Raw genomic sequence first — 16,775 nt, 5'->3', positions numbered from 1 at the left:
AAACAGATATGTAATAAATAGAGTTAAACACATAAAACGGACCCTTTTTCCTACTCTAATCTGTTCATTGAGAAAAAAATTATTCAAACTTGATTGCATGGCATCCTGTAACCAGTTATTGCTGAAACTGCAAAACTGGATTTGGTACAGTGAATTTCCCCTTCCCAAATCCTTGTCACAATGTCGTTTGTGAACAAGGCAGTTCAAAGGAGGGGTATAAGAGGGTCATCCCAGATTATTCTAGGAGACCCTGAAGACAGACAGAGCTTCCAAGACATGCAATATCTCTTTTTAAAATTAACATAGTCTCTTCTTCATCCCAGAAATTTTCCCCGTGGTGCTGAAATCATGAAGCTGTCAAACTTTGCTCCCTGTGCATTGACCATGTCACGCATATTTTAGCTCTTAATTTTTTTTTCTTTAAAAAGAGAGCTGGAACCTTCCATCTGCATCAATATATCTGAAAGTGGAACCTTCTTGGAAGTCTTTACCCTGTACTAAAGGGTAAGAGACAAGCTGGCCTAAAAGGGAGGATGTAGCAGTTGCACGGTTGATGCAGAAGCCAAGTGTCTGGTCTCCATATCCCTTGCAAGAGGTATTGGGAGTAAACAAGCTCCAAAAGCTGCAGCTTGAACAAGAAAGACCAAAACAATCCTTATTCTGGATAGAAATCTATCATAAAACTGGCCTCAAAGATATTGAGTAGTGGGAGTGTCTTGGCCTTGCAGCATGATTATACTCATTAGTCAGTAGAGACTTGAGACCCACTGTGATAAGAAGGAATTCTGCAGCTGATTTCAGCCGATCAGGTATCCCAAAGTTTTGGATAAGCTTCTATGTGACCACAAGAGTATTTCTGCATGAAATTATGATCATATACAAACTAAAAGACGGAATTATATTGCATGGTAATGGTTTTAAACAACAGAAGAGAATGAGATGTACAAGGCTTCAAAATTTGCAATTTTGCTCTTATAGGCTTGCTTGGGGAATCTTGATCCAGAAGAGAGGTACTCATTAAGAAATCCACAGGCCTCATTTTCTCAAAACTCAGCAGAGCAGGTGTGTCCTTTCATTTTGCTAATCACACATATGGCATTGCCAGTTTGCAATATTATAATATAATCTGGCTTCAATCCTCTCCTGTAGCTTAACTTTAAATAATTTATATATGGTATCTTGTATCTAAGGAAGGAGGTTTGCATAGCTGTTGGAAAAATAGAATAAAATAAAATAAAATAAAATCTGTAACACAGGTAGCCAGGAGCTGCTCTTGGACAAATCAGTTAACATGAAATACCCCAGTTCACTATATTAATGCATGCCTAAAGCAAAACTTGTAATGGAATTGCTAAAGTAGAATCAAAGATGCCAACATGTGCCAGCAACCCAGCTTTCAAAAAGCGCCTCAGAAAACCATATAGATTTTTACAGTCCCAGTCCACTCAATTTCATTAGTTTTATCCATTTCAGACTTTTGTCCTCTTTTTATGTTTAAATGATCAACTAAAGTAGGTGTTGCTAGATGAGAGCTCTCAGGAGTTTGTTATTTCTCTCCAAGGAGAAATGAAAAGCTGCTATACACAGAAACACTCAAAAAGAAGTTTATCACAATGAGTTTCAAAGTTGGGTCAGTTCAGCTCACTAACACCTGCATGGACAGTTTTAGAAGAAGGCAGGAAGCTGATATGAAGAAGGCTGCCTGAACCCTGATGCGTCTGTTTCTACACAACAGTACCTTACTTCTGCCAGAGGAAAAGTGCTCTGAACTCATATTTTAGAGCAGTATGCCTATATTCTTATTCAGCGTTAACATGGCCTTAAGGCATTCTAACTCACTTAATTCTGGTCAGGAATGAAGCTGTGACAGCTAATTCTCTTAACTATTTTTAGGGGATTTGTATTCTTGAGTGTACCCAGATTGATAAGATTTGGTTTGCTCTGAGGTAAGATGAAAGTAAACAAGAAGAATAAAAGTTCACATGTACTGTTTGCAAAATGAAATACCTTCCCATCTATACTGAAGATTAATGCTCTGATTTAAAAGTTCAGTGTGGAAGAGAAGGGTTTGAAGCTCCCAGTTACAACAATACAGACTTGAAGCACATTACAAAAACACAGCAACATACAAAAATATTTTGGTCTGCATGACAGAAAAATCTTTATAGCCAACCAACAGACTCAGAAAAATCTTCATAGCAAGTTTAAGTGTCTGACTGTTACCATATGCCTAGCACTGTGGGATCCAGACTGTGTGAAGTCTGTATATAGAAGAACGTAGATGTTAAATCATAGGGACTATCAATCACAAGGACTGTTCAAGCCAAGTCTTTCTATCTTACTGGTGCCATCGTCTTTTACTAGAATTTCTATGCATTTGTTATTAAAATACATCTGGAAAAAATACTGGCAACTGTGTTGAAGAGCCAAGAAGTTTCTGTAACCTCTGAAAATCAGTATGTGAAGTGTTACACCTACTGCTACAACCATCAGCTACAGAGAGATATTAATCTTCAAAAAGTGCTGGAAAAAACACATTTCTGGACAAGAGGCAAGTATACCATGCGAACAGACTTCCATGCGCTGTCACACGAGCCTGAGCCTTTGCTTTCTTACCAGACTCGCATTGCCACCCCGCAGCATCCAGTTTGGAAAAACTGCAGCAAATGGGTTTTGTGCCTTTTTTTTTTTTTCTTAAATCCATTCTATCTTGTTTGCTAAGATTCCACCTAGCATCTCTTAGCCTGAATATCCTAAGGAATGGAAATATCACTTAAAAAAACCCCATAACACACATGTATACAGATGATGGAGCTTTTCACCATCTAATTCAGTAGAGGAGTTTCTCTCACAGAGCTCTTCCCTCAAGGAAAATCTCACTCTCCAGGAGAAGCAGGTGGGAGATATTTGGTAGCATCATGTTCAAAGCAGCACCTGTGATGATGTCAAATTTATATATCTGCCCTACTCTTTACAGGCTGCAAGGAAATGTGGAGTCCTTGTCAGGTTGCAACCAAGAGTTTTTTTCCTTCAACGTGTCTTACCATATTGTACTTCAGCACATAAATTTTATCAAGAGTTTATAAATCCAGATTCCTGTGACTTACTGTTACATACGTATTACTAGGGAATAAAACTAGCCCCCTAACTGTAGCCAATCTTTTAAAAAAATCTTTCCCAATCCCTTTGTAAAGTATCCACAGCCACACAGGCACTGCAGTCATTCTAATGTATTGGCATGATCCCAGGCAAGTTAATCCCCAAGAACATCGTCCTTCAGCTGCCAATCTGCCCCCCGGTACTCTGGCTGCCAGGGGCAAGTATTTGCCCATCTGTACAGGCCCTTTTTGGGGAGTGGAGAAAGGAACGGGCTTCTGCTCTGTGAGGTCTCTGGACTGAAAACAGAGAGCTCTGAATGCTGATTTGAAGATGGTCCTGTCAAGAAAGCTCCAGACCTGAGATCGTGCAACTGCTCTGGAAACAGCCCTCTCCTCCAGCTAACCTTCATCTCCTGCCATTGCTTCTCAGCTTCAAAAGATGTGTGAAAGAAACAGGCCTCTAAACACTTCACAAACATGCAATTTTCTGTTCTTATGCTAAACAAATGCAGAGCCCTATCCTGAGCAAAACTTGGCTTTTTATAGTTTGTGTTACAGGCACGAGAAATATATCATATTTTATATGCAACCACAAGGACACACACTCCGACACATGGCATGTAACGAAAAATAAAGTCAATCACAATAATCTGTTCCCAGACTCCTGATTATTAACATATGGGGTTTTTTACTATCTCACTGAAAAAAAACCAAACCAAAACAGCCCTGTAGATTCTCAGCTTTATAAAACGAAACAAATAATTTTGTAGTTCTAACCCAAAACAGTAGTCTACTAGTGCTTGTTATATTGCATTGAGGGCTTCAAACTTCTTTTTCTTTGGACTATAATGCATCTTTTCAAGAAGCTCTCCCCACATCTCAGATATCCAGAACCAAAAGCACACGGAATACAGCTCCTCAAAGTCATTCTTGTCAAAAAAGTAAAAAAAAAATATATACACCCTCCTCAAACGTCCATAACACACTTTTGTATAAGCACCAAATAATGTTGCATAAGAAATTCAGAACCAGGCAAATTCTGATTAGAAAACTTGTTAAATGCAGTTTCCTCCACAGCAACCCTGACACCAGGCGGTCATGCCCAGGGGAGGGCAGCAACCAATGCAGCACACTCTCTGCTTCGGCTCTCCAGACTTACAGCTCCAGTTAATTGAAAATGGATGATGAATTTCATAAAGAAAAAACCCCTCGAATTTCTAGGTCTTTCAGGAAAAGAACAACAAAAGTCAATATGACAAAAAGTAATTTCCATGAAACTAACGTAGATTTTTATTACACTATTAAAAATACCTGGAATTATATCAGAGGGTTTTTTCACTATGGATTATCTCACTATTTAAAAAATAGTTAACACAAGCCAAATATCAAAATTAAACAGAATTTGAGACATCATTTACTTATATGTAGCATTTTTTTATTTTCCTTTTTTCCTGGATTAAAAAGAATATTGGAAATACGTTATTTATTCAGTATGATAGTAATCCCCCAGTAGTCCTGGGGTACAAAACAAAAACGGAAGTACTTGGCTTTTCTGCATTTTTTTTAGCTTGTTTACTTTACAGCTACTTGTGTTTACATTCCTTTGAAAGTAATTTCTGAGATTACAATGAGCTAACAGCATATTTACCTGTATTGAAAAGCAGTAACTAAAGATCAATTATTTAAGACACAATAAACTGCAGGCTTGATATTAAAAAATATGCCTAAAACTTAACTGTTTACATGTGTAGTGCTGTTCAAAAGCTGGTATTCTTACAATTTGGGTCAGGCAGAAGTTATCTTAAACATGGTTTTAGTTAGTGTCCGATGTGTACAACATGGAAACGAAGAGTAAAATTTCCAATGATCAAGTGAGCAGGATCCTCCAGAGTCTCTAACCCTCCGATAAGGAGTGAATTCTTGTGGCAGGAAGAGAGCATGATGGCCATAAGATTTTAATTTCCTTGCCCCCAAATGTCAGTCTCATAATCCAGAACAAGTGACAGCTGCTTCCCATCTAAAAGGCTTTAAAACAAAAAAACTTTGGTTTTGGAGCAAAACTACAGGGAATCTCAAGGTGGCCCAAGATCAGCAGTGACAAAAGTTTTCAGTAGCCAGGCTTGTAGGTGACCTCTCAGAGAAGATGCAAATCCTTGTCACAGCTATGTTTTCTCTGTTCACAGAACTGCGCGGCACGTTTGGCAAAATAAAATTTCCACGTTTCTACTCATGCTAATTCAGTTATAGCTTTCATTTCTGGTCATATTTTTACTATGTTTTGGTCAATGCTAGAAAGGAATGACTATGCTTTTAAAATAATAATTGTTATACACTTTAAGATCAAGTCAATGTTGAATGAAGGCCCCTTAAAGCATAACACTGAATATGAATTTTGTTGCAATGCCATTTTTCTTCCGTTTCAATAGCTGGCAAGCATTTAATTAGTATTCCGTCTCTATATGTCAAAAACTAAGACTCAAACCACCAGGACTTACCTTTCTAACAATTCATTCCATCCTTTTGACGGACACTTTAGAGCTGCCCTTAGTGTTACATACTACTGCAAAATTTTGCTGTGATATTTGTTTTCCATCTTTTTCTATTATACTTGCAACCCCAAACTATGTTCTACAAAGACAGCATTTAACTCTACTTTCCCTCCAGCCTTTCTTGCTGTTTCTTGCAAACTCACCAGTTTGTAACCAGAGCAGCCTACTGGGCTTAGGTGAGGTGACCTCTCCTTCCACCTAAACTATGTACACGCCCTCCGTCTTCTGTGCTCATTTCTCTAAGATTGTCTTATTTTGTCTACTGATATCCTTCATGTTCACATCCCAAAACTACCTGTCTGCCTTATGGTTTCCTGTATACGTAGGACTGCCCTAATTTGGATATATTTAAATGCAGTGCATGGCAGCTAACATTTCTCATATTAAAAAAAACATTGTGTTACGTAGCATCCAAAATTGGAAATTATTCTACCCAAGTTTTATTTTAGCAATTCTGGCACACATTTGGAAAAAAAAACCAAAAATAATTCAGTGCAGAAACGGTGTTACGTAGCATCCAAAATTGGAAATTATTATACCCAAGTTTTATTTTAGCAATTGTGGCACACATTTGGAAAAAAAACCCAAAAATAATTCAGTGCAGAAACATTGAGCACATGATCCCATGGGGCTTTTTCCGTAGTACAAAATACATAATATAGAAAAAGAAATGAGAAAATTATTACTGACAATGGAATATAATTGATTTTAAAATGGCTGTATCCCACAGTCGAGCCTAGTACTACTCCGAGCAGGGACACACCATGCCTTTTGACAAACACCAGCCTAAGCCTCTGTGATTTACACTCTGTTGCAATCTTCGCAATTTATTGCAGGGGAAGGTTACCTCTGGAGCCTGACACAGCAGATAGTCACAGTACCAACTGCGGAGATAAAGCCCTTCTTGACCTTCTTCACCTCTTGACCACCAGACATCCACCTGATGGCCACTGATCCGAGCCACCGAGGGCTGCATGAAAATGGAGACGGAATCTTACCTTCTGGCCTTTGATCCCAGGGGGGCCTGGAAAGCCCATGGGGCCTGGATCACCCTGCACAAGAAAAACACCCAGAATTGCTACGTTTCACAGGCCTATAGACAGGCAGGACATCATATCTTCTCTGCATTCTTGGACATTGGGTATGAAGAAGCAGCTAATGTTTGATCAGACATAGATTTTTTTACTTTTTTATTTTTTTTTGAGGAAGAAAATCGAAAAGGCAACAGTTCCTCAACTGCAACCAGCTGGTGCAACCTGCATGTTCCTGCGTCACGCACGCGGCCAAATCCTGGCTGGAACAGACTTAATTCACAACCTCACAACAGTTACTTTTATCTAACATAAATGGTAGTGAAGACACTACACAATTCATCAGGTAACCCTTCCTCAGAAGTGAGTTGTTTCACCTCAAATTTATATATATATATTCAACCGTTACTTTGTTTGTGTTACTGTTATGCCAACAATCCCCAGTCAGAAATCAGGGCAGCATTATGGATTGTGCTGCATAAAACATGGCGTAAATATTTTTTAAAAAATAAATCTAATTGAAATTCTAAAAGTCCGAGTCTAAAATTTAAAAATAAACCTCTTATCAGTGCATCAGCAGAGACATTTATGAATTTTGCTCAGCAGTCTTTTAACATTGAAAATATAAATTTGTGAATTTTAGAGTTTGACAGAAAGAATGCATTAAAAAATATGTTATTTTATGTACACATCAGCTGCTACTAAACAATAACTATTCGCCAATACTTGCTTGATTATGGAGAGTAGTCCTGGACTCCTACAGTGTTTGCTACCTAGCACAAGTGTTCCACAGCTGAACTACTATCAAATGCTCTTAATAAAACTTAGCATAATTTCAAGATATTCTTAAAGATATAGCATACGATGACACATTAGAATGCAATTACATGTTTAGCATTATAACACCGACTTTAAAGTTTCATACATAATGAGTAGATTTACAATCTAAAAATGAAATAATCACAAGCCTTCAGGCCCACAATTTCTATGAAGAATCATTCTGAATATTTATACTCAAATATTTTGGGCAGAGAGATCAATCAATACTTGCCTAAAGTGGCTTAAGAGGAACTAGAAGTCTTTGAAGTAAAAGGACAAACGTTTGCATCAAGAGTCTTTTTCAAAAAGTGTTTAAATAAAATACGACATGCAATAATGCGTGTGCTTGTCATCACCAAATTTTGCCTGTCATACTCAACTTTCTGGACTAATGCAAGATACTGAAGAAAAACTGGAATACGTACATTTTATAGCAGTGTGAACAGAATTCAATGTCACTGTTCTAAAACTACTTCTCTTTTAATTTATTTTATTTTTAGAAATTAAATCAAATAGATAAATTATATTTAAAGCTGGAAATTGAATTTTTTATATCTCTGGTTTATTGTATCACCTGTGTTTTCACTGGTCATTCTCACATAATTGTCAAAATACACCAGTGTCACAGTAAATACAAAGCACTGTGCAATTACAACTTGTCTGAATATTAAACAAGACATCAACAAAAGAATGGGATAGATAAAATATTTTTCTATAATAAAGAAAATATTACCTTTTCTCCACGTTTTGCTCGTCCTGGAGAGAATCCTGGGTCTCCTTTAGGGCCCTGTCACAGAGAAATTAAGCTCATTATCATCAGGGAAGAAAGTTTTTTATAATATACACAGAAACAAATCACAGAATGTTAGGAGTTGGAAGGGACCCTTTTAAATCTCCCACCATTGCCCCAGCAACACCACGGTTAAGGCCACATATTTTCAAATATTAAAGAAGACAAGAGGGAATGTTCATAGAAACGTGTACTTGTTATTATATTTTTTTTCCTCACAACATTTTCAGTAAAGAACTACAATAAAATATAATAGTGTGAGTGTACATCAAAATGAGATTTACATCTGCAAAATTTCATAATGTCTCAAAAACTTTCGATAAGCAGATTTTATCGGTAAATTCGAGCAGGATTTCAGCAGACACACCAGCTGAAATGCTCTCCCCATGCCTCCATCACTTCAGGACACCATCTATTCCTCTCTGCAGTTAACATTGGTACATGTGAGGCCACTGGGGAAACTAAGCTTTTTGAATACTAAATAAAGACTGAAATTATGGCAAAATAAATCCGCTGTGCTAAATTTATATGTCATGTCACAGAGAACAGAGCTCTTAACATGATACGAGTTATCTGAGTATTTTCCTGCCGATTTACATTTTGGAAGGCAAATAGTTCCAATTCCTTGAACAACTCCAAGCTGTCTTCTGCTTTCCCTTTCCAATGCAGAAATATTAAGGAGCTGTAATAAAACCGTGATTAGCTCTTGGCTAGTTAAAACACAGGCTGTCTGGTAACTTAACTATCTCCTTTCCTTTCCCTTACAAACACAATTAATTCCTCATTATTTTTAATCTAAAAACCAAACAGCCATTGTTATGTATGGCCTTCAGTTGTGGATTAACAACACATCACCACAGGTCAAGATGTGAGGATGAAACAAAGCGCTTCATTGTTTAATCTATGTAACATTACATGTAGTTAGAATAGTGTCAGAATCCACAAACTAGATTTTCTTAACTAATTCATTTTTCAGAAAGCCAGGAATACAGCCAAAGCTCACGGATACTTTTAAATTACTTTACAAACACCCATAAACTGTTTATCAGAAATTAAATGCCCAGGCCATCAGCTATCAGTTGGAAGTGCTAGCACACGCTCAGGGCTGGATTATGGACTGTGCTCGTATTAGCCAATGTTGTTCCATGCTTCAAAAGAAAGTACATAAATGACGCTTCAGCACAGGAGGGTGAAAAGCATCCATCTCAAAGGCAGAATAAAATTCTGCGTGAATTTACTGACAAAGAACTGCTGCAACTCGTCTGCAATATTCTAAGATCAAACGAAAGTGGTTTATTTCAGCTTACATTGCCAGCATGGGTCAACTGGATCATCACAGTCAAAATTTGGTAAGCACCTGGCTTTTTATTTAAAGTGTTTCAGAAGATATCCATTGCAAGGATAATTTATAAGCTAACAGAAATGAAAGAGATCACTAAGCACCTAGCAATATAATACATACATATAATATATTCATGTACGTACATTCAGTTCCTCCTACTCTTAAAATCATGGAGACAGCTAAAGAACCAATCAGAATTATAATTCATTGGAGGGGGAAAATATGTTATAAACCAAAATGGTAGGAGTAGTTTGTTACAATTATTCTCCTAGTGATGCATTGTATTATAAAGCCAGCATAAATATAGCAAAAATTAATTATGAGTCTCTAAGTGTAACTCTAGCTATAGAACTAGATAATAAAAAAAGCACATACGAAAAATAAAGCTGCTTGGTTTTGCAGTGTTTGACGCTGGAAGCTTTATTAAATTTCTTTTTATGTCCTCAAGCACTTTTTAACACCTGTCATAACAGGTCAGATCCCTGCCACTAGGAATCATACTAAAACAAATCATGGTTGCTGCTGGGTTTTACCTAACATATCTATCAAATTGTTCAAACTAAATACGAGTTGAAGGCATTCTACAACTGCACAAATCTGTCAAATCTATTTAAAAGGCCTAGATTTCACAAGTTTGAAGGGTTTTATTTGAGCTTCCAGCCCAGTAATTTGTCTTTGGTTTTAAAGATCACATCCATAAGTCTTCATAAAATATTTCTAGCATATTAATCAAGTGATAATGTCTGGAAAATAGCATATTTAATTATCAAAGCTTGGATATTGACAAAGAAAAAAGATTAATTTATAGAGAATTACAGTATTTTTCTTTCCCCTTTAAAAAAAATAAAAATAAGAAAAAAAGCAAGGCAAAAGGTTACAGCAATTAAATGTTTATTCTCACTTAAATTTCAGTTCAAAGATGCCAAGCTGATTTACATTAACTCTTTTGGAAAGTACAGACTGATTGCGTGAGTAACAGTTTCCAAGTCATCTGCACACACAGAGTTTTTTTTTTCCCCCTGAATAAACTGCTGTTTTGATTTGAAGTTCAATTTGTTTGATTACATTTAATTAAAATAAGTTTATAGTAACAGTCTCCATCTGTAAACCAAAGAAGGCAAATTGTATTTATTCTAGGAAACAGTTCTGGAGCTTCCAAAGAGTCATTAAGAAGTTCATGTATTTACAGGGCAACATGGATCAATTAACTCACCTTTGGACCTGGCAATCCTGGCAAACCTGGATTACCATGTGGTCCTGGAATCCCCTAGGAAAAAAAAAAAACAAAACAAAACCAAAAAGGAGTGGGATTATGCAGTATTCCACTGAACAAAAGTGAGCAGTTTGCAAAAAGTCATTTTACTTGTGTCATTGTTCCTTTTAGAAGCGCTAGTTCAGATTTTCAAAGAATTCTCAAGAAATAAAACATGCACATCTTCCTAGAAAAATACAAGTGAAGTTTAGTTCTTCCCTTTTTTAAAAAAAAAACACCTCAGTTTCTACTGTCTTCCAAAGCAACTGGCACACAGTCACTGCCTGTTGCTATCCTGCTACAAAACTTGGAGGCATGGGATAAAATTAGAAAAATCACATGCTAAGTTACTGAGTTATACACTGCAAAGAGGAGGACATGGGTCAGTTCTCACTGACTTAAGAGATCACTCAGAGCAATGTATTCCACCTTCTCTAAACAAATCACAGACAAATCCCCTTCACTAATCTAATTCTCCCACAGCCAGAGTAGAAAATAGACTTATTACTAAATGAGTTGGACATAAAGCAGTCCAGGAAGAGAACAGGCTATGGAGACTAGCTACAGCTTCCAGGATAAGTGTCTGTTTCTGGAGTACACTCAGCAATCTTCACTCCTTGACAAACTACACGCTAGGGAAAGTATTTTTTGTAATGACTGTTAGCAGCTATTCATCTTCCAAACACTGAAGGACCAAACTGGTGAAAAACTATCCCTGGCAAGTTGGCAACAAATCAGAGTATGTCAGGGGTTAGAAGGGACCTCAAAAGATCATCTAGTTCAACCCCCCTGCCAAAGCAGGATCACCCAGAGCAGGTCACACAGGAATGTGTCTGGATGGGTTTTGAATGTCTCCAGAGGAGACTCCACAACCTCCCTGGGCAGCCTGTGCCAGTGCACTGTCACCCTCACAGTGAAAAAGTTTTTTCTAATATTTTTGTGGAACCTCCTATGCTCCAGTTTGCACCTGTTGGCCCTTGTCCTGACATTGGACGCCACTGAGAAGAGCCTGGCTCCGTCCCCCTGACACCCATCCTTTACATATTTATAAACTTTTATGAGGTCATCCCTCAGCCTCCTCTTCTCCAAATTAAAGAGCCCCAGCTCCTTCAGCCTTTCCTCATAAGGGAGATGTTCCATCCCTCCGTCATCCCTGTGGCTGCGCTGGACTCCCTCAAGCAGTTCCCTGTCCCTCTTGAACTGAGGGGCCCAGAACTGGACACAATATTCCAGATGTGGCCTCACCAAGGCAGAGTAGAAGGGCAGGAGAACCTCTCTGGACCTACTGGCCACCTCCCTTCTAACACACCCCAGGATGCCATTGGCCTTCTTGGCCACGAGGGCACGTTGCTGGCTCATGGCCATCCTGCTGTCCACCAGAACCCCCAGGTCCCTTTCCCCTACGCTGCTCTCTAACAGGTCAGTCCCCAACCTATACTGGCACATGGGGTTGTTCTTTCCCAGATCGAAGACTCTACACTTGCCCTTGTTGTATTTCATAAAATTTCTCCCCACTCAACTCTCCAGCCTGTTTGGGTCTCGCTGGATGGCAGCACAGCCTTCTGGTGTGTCAGTCACTCAGCTTCAACCAAAATGCAACACAAACAATTAATCCAAATACCAAAAATAATAAGAAATCTTTTCAACTTTCTCATATACTCAGTGGTCTAAAATCAGATTAACTCAATGTTTGTCTTTCCCTCACATGAGACTGAATTTACTGGGTATACCTTGCAGCAACACTGAAAGCTCCCTCTCACTAATAACAATGTTGACATAACTCCACAGAAATGCTAATCCTATGCACTGTTCGAGAGATTACTTTGCACACTGGCAATTTCAGAGTCACTCTCAGGGATTTAGGAGAAAGGAAACAAATAGAAAGTGCCAAAGTAGCTGCAGTGCTGAAGTGGCTCCTAGGTTTTGCTGCTTGGATTTTGTTGTCTTAGGGCATAGTACTGCAACACAGAAGTGCAAAATTATCCTTGTGAAATGGGAGGCATCAGGGAATTTCATCTCACTGTTAATTCTGAAATTGATGAAATTTCATTATTGAAAAACTCAGACCAAGACAAAATCTTACCTGTCAGATGTAGCCTTCCTTACCATAGAATTAGTTTTTAATGGAAATTTCTAAGCATTGAGCAGGCATTGATACCTTGCCCAGAGTGTCCCACTTGTGAATCTCTGTCAGGATTAGGTTTGAACACACACCCGAGACCACGAAGGTGGCGGAAGCAATGAAGCTCTGCACTCTATTGCTTCCCTTCAGCACCTTGAGTCACAAATGGCAGCTCACGTGAAGGAAAACTGAAATCGTAGTGCAGACTGGCAGATGTGGACATGGACTTTGCACCAACAAGGTTTTATATGCATTTCGGCTCAAAAACTCCTCTATCATACCATCTATCTTCCCTAGCTGTTCTTGCTTGAATTTATCAGTCTTGTACAAACTGAAGAGCACTGGAATTTCAGAAATGTTTACTTCTTTGATCAAATAGATTTATGGACTTCCTTGGCACTTATAAATTTGTATTTGAAACTCAGAACTGCTGTTAAAAATCCATCTCAACCATTTCCATACTTTTCAAGGCATCCTACTATAAGCTGTGCTTCACATTGGAAAGCATGTCCTACTCAATAATTAAGCCAGAAAACTCACGCAGTAGAGCACTGTACTCTTAAGTACTCTATACCTGTAAAGACCTACAGGAAAAAAAACAACCAACCAAACAAAAAACCCCAGACAGCTTAGCAAGAGAGATCACACCAATAGTCATGGCTTTAAACATATGGGCCTCTAAACCAAAGATAACTTCCCAGTTGTGAGGATTTACTTAGGTATGTGAGATTCCCGTCTCTGATGCCAGAGGTATCCTTGACAGAGGCACCATGCAACATAAAGGATAATTTGGAGGGAAAAAAAAAAAGGATTCAAGAAATCAGGAATATACAGACTTGAAGGAATATTTTCATTTCATACATTCAACGTGTCTTGTCTACTCCCTTGCCTCCAACTGCTCTAAAACATCAGTTTCCTTTTCAGCCCCTTTGACCAGTGCACTACCCAGTCAGACCAATTTTGAAAGCCAGCAAAGCACAGGACGTTCAACACACTATTGAGCAGCAGCTTGTTTAAACGTTCCTCAAAGGATGAGTCAAAACTCCTCCCACGCATCTGCTAACCCTTCATATAAACTACTCTCCTTTCTCCCACTTACAATTTGCCTAGAAGGCCATAACCACTCACATCCACAAATACCACGGCCTGACATCATGTACACAACAAATCCTCATCTGTTCCCTCCAGGTGCCATTACCCTAAAGCCCACAAAACCAACCATGACCTCAGGGACTTTGTAAACATTTTCTTTTGCGCACAGTTGCGCAAAGACAGATTTACCCTCTTTTGCCCCATCAGCTAGTCTTTGAAGAGGCACAGGCTTCTCCCATGCTCTTGGCAGCTGGGGCATGGGGTTCTGCTCACTGTGGCAGAGCCTGGGCTCTGTCCCTTGGCAAGGCTGCTGCTCCTGCTCACGTTGGGGTGCACTCAATCACACAAAAATCAACATTTGCTGCTGTAGCTCATTTCTTGAGCAAATCATATCTATTGTTCCTTTCATCAAGCTGTGCAACACAAGAGACTAACATAGATTTCTGGAAGTGACTTCTTCCCCGCTCTGTCTTGCAGTGGTTAAATTTGTCTCCGCTGCCTGCTCCTCTGTGGCCGTGACACACATTGCTCACTCCCTCTCATTCCAAAAACAAATGAACATGACCTAAGATTGCAGCAGATGGGAGCAGCATGGAAAAATTAAAAGTTCATGTTATGAGCAGCAAAAGCTAGGTACAAATGCAATAATGCTCTGTGTGCACACCCATACATGGAATCAGCTATCCTGGAAACCCACAGCAGAAGAAACCTGCTGGTTTTGCCTTAATTTAACCTATCTCCCAAATGTTAAGAATCATACACTTTCATAATCACTAAGTATGTGAATAGTTGAGAAAAACAAAACCATGCAAACTCCAGCTTGATTACTGGTGACTTGCCTAGAGCTACAGAAGAACACAGCCGCTTCACTTACCCGAGGACCTCTTTTTCCTGATGGACCAGGTAAGCCTGGAGGACCTGGAGGACCCTGGTGGTACAAAATCAAAACAATTGAGGCTAAGACTTAATACAAGGACAGTATCACAATTATGAATCAGACCAGTTCTTTTAACTGATGACTTTCTGCTTGTGAAGGCCTTCTCAATTCGAATATCAATTCCCAGACTACAACCACATGTATTTTCAATCTGTCTGTAAATCAGATTTCTCTTTAGAAAGTATCTTATGTCAGAGGAATTGGAGCTAACAATCGAGATAGTAACTTTTACTTAAGTGTATTTGTACTAAAGGAATAAGAGATCAGTTCAAGGATTAGAAACATGCAAGTGCAGTGTATTTCGAAATCAAGAATAGAGAATAATTAAGCCTTTTTAATAAGCATGCTGGCATGCCAAAGACATGTTAGAAGAGTCAGGAGTAACTGAAAAAATAAGATACCACCTCACAGAAAAGACAGCCATGCAATAGAAGAAAATAAATGTAGACAAATGATTACTCCTTCTCCCGTTAAAAGCTTCTGTTAAGAATATGTGGTAACGTGTTTGCCTTCGCATATAATGAATATCATTCTCTTTAAAGAAAATGCTAGTCTATAACTAGACATATCTTTTGCAAATAAGTTAGATTATTAGTCATTATAAGAATATTAGTGTGCCACTCTCTGTATACGCAGCTGTTTTGAAGACAGCAACTTCTTTTTTTTCTGCATGTGACTGCTGTTCACATTCAAAACCTCAGGATCTACTTCATTGTACTCAAACACAAATGAGAATCCTAGACTCAAAACTGCACTAATTTACATTAGTTCACCCATTAGACTTGAGTCCTAAGGAGGCATGGGCTATCCTTAGGGATGAATTCAGCTGCCACCCAAATGCCAGCACAGCAAGTCACAGCTTTAACAGAAACCACTGCAAGGGAAGACAGGCATCAAGAAAGTCAGAGCTCATGAAGAAGCTCCGCTGATGCTAGCAGGAAGGGATTCAACTTGCTCTTTCACCCAAACTTCCTCACACTCCCGTGTTCTCTATATACTAAAGCCTCTCAGCTGAGGCACTGCCTGTCACTAAACAACACTGCTGAAAGCTGGCAGGGACACCAGGGAAGTCAGAAGGGCAACTATGGTGGCCAAACTGGCCAACTCACAGTCTCTGCAAAAACTTAGAAAGAGAGGGGGAAAAGGAAAGAAAGAAAAAGAGAGAAGGAAAAGAAAGACAAACACCCTTTGGGGCTTTATTAACAGCCAACGAATCATTTTATTAAGACAAAAGTTGCATTTTTAAAAACCTAAAATATTGTGGAAGTGATGTTTCTTTTCCTCAGAAAAATGTCACTGGCAGAGAAGACAGTACTGACTAGAGACTTTAGGCCCCATCAAGAGCCAATTACATTAATTTGGCAAAAAACAGGCCACTTTTGACAAGTCTGGGAAAAACACTTGTTCTGAGGAAGGAAAAAGAAAAAATATTTTCAATTAATCATAATAATCTTAGGAGACTAATTGTAGTGCAACTGTCTGTTTACAGCTGGGAATGTTTGTATGTCCATACATACTGCATTGCCATGCTGAAACCCATACCCTTGCGCGGTGTAATTTAGAAGGCACAAATCTGTGTCCTGTGGTCAAACCACAGCATGTCGTACTTTGAATACAGGAGGTTCACTGTTCACCCTGATTGCAGAAATGCTCACTGGCATCAACACATTTTTCTAAAGCAAAAAGACTCTCAGTTTAATAACAACAACAACGTAGCAGACAGACACATGGAAAGCTCTTGGC

General features: G+C 38.7%; 1 protein-coding gene across 1 annotated transcript in view; it reads right to left on the bottom strand.

Annotated features, from left to right (window-relative positions):
* LOC104270793 (collagen alpha-1(XXIV) chain-like) overlaps positions 1-16,775 on the bottom strand; it is a gene marked incomplete at both ends in the record, with an annotated part of 64,176 nt that overhangs the window by 39,526 nt on the left and 7,875 nt on the right. Inside the window, 5 exons of the mRNA XM_009865258.1 lie at positions 6,646-6,699; positions 8,231-8,284; positions 10,843-10,896; positions 14,202-14,411; positions 14,970-15,023. Of these exons, the coding sequence (XP_009863560.1) occupies positions 6,646-6,699; positions 8,231-8,284; positions 10,843-10,896; positions 14,202-14,411; positions 14,970-15,023 (426 nt within the window). The remainder of the gene's footprint in view (positions 1-6,645; positions 6,700-8,230; positions 8,285-10,842; positions 10,897-14,201; positions 14,412-14,969; positions 15,024-16,775) is intronic.

The sequence above is a fragment of the Apaloderma vittatum genome, unplaced genomic scaffold (assembly GCF_000703405.1).
Source record: "Apaloderma vittatum isolate BGI_N311 unplaced genomic scaffold, ASM70340v1 scaffold3192, whole genome shotgun sequence".
NCBI lineage: Eukaryota > Metazoa > Chordata > Aves > Trogoniformes > Trogonidae > Apaloderma > Apaloderma vittatum.
Note: the sequence above shows the minus strand (reverse complement) of the source record. Positions and strands in the feature narration are given on the sequence as shown.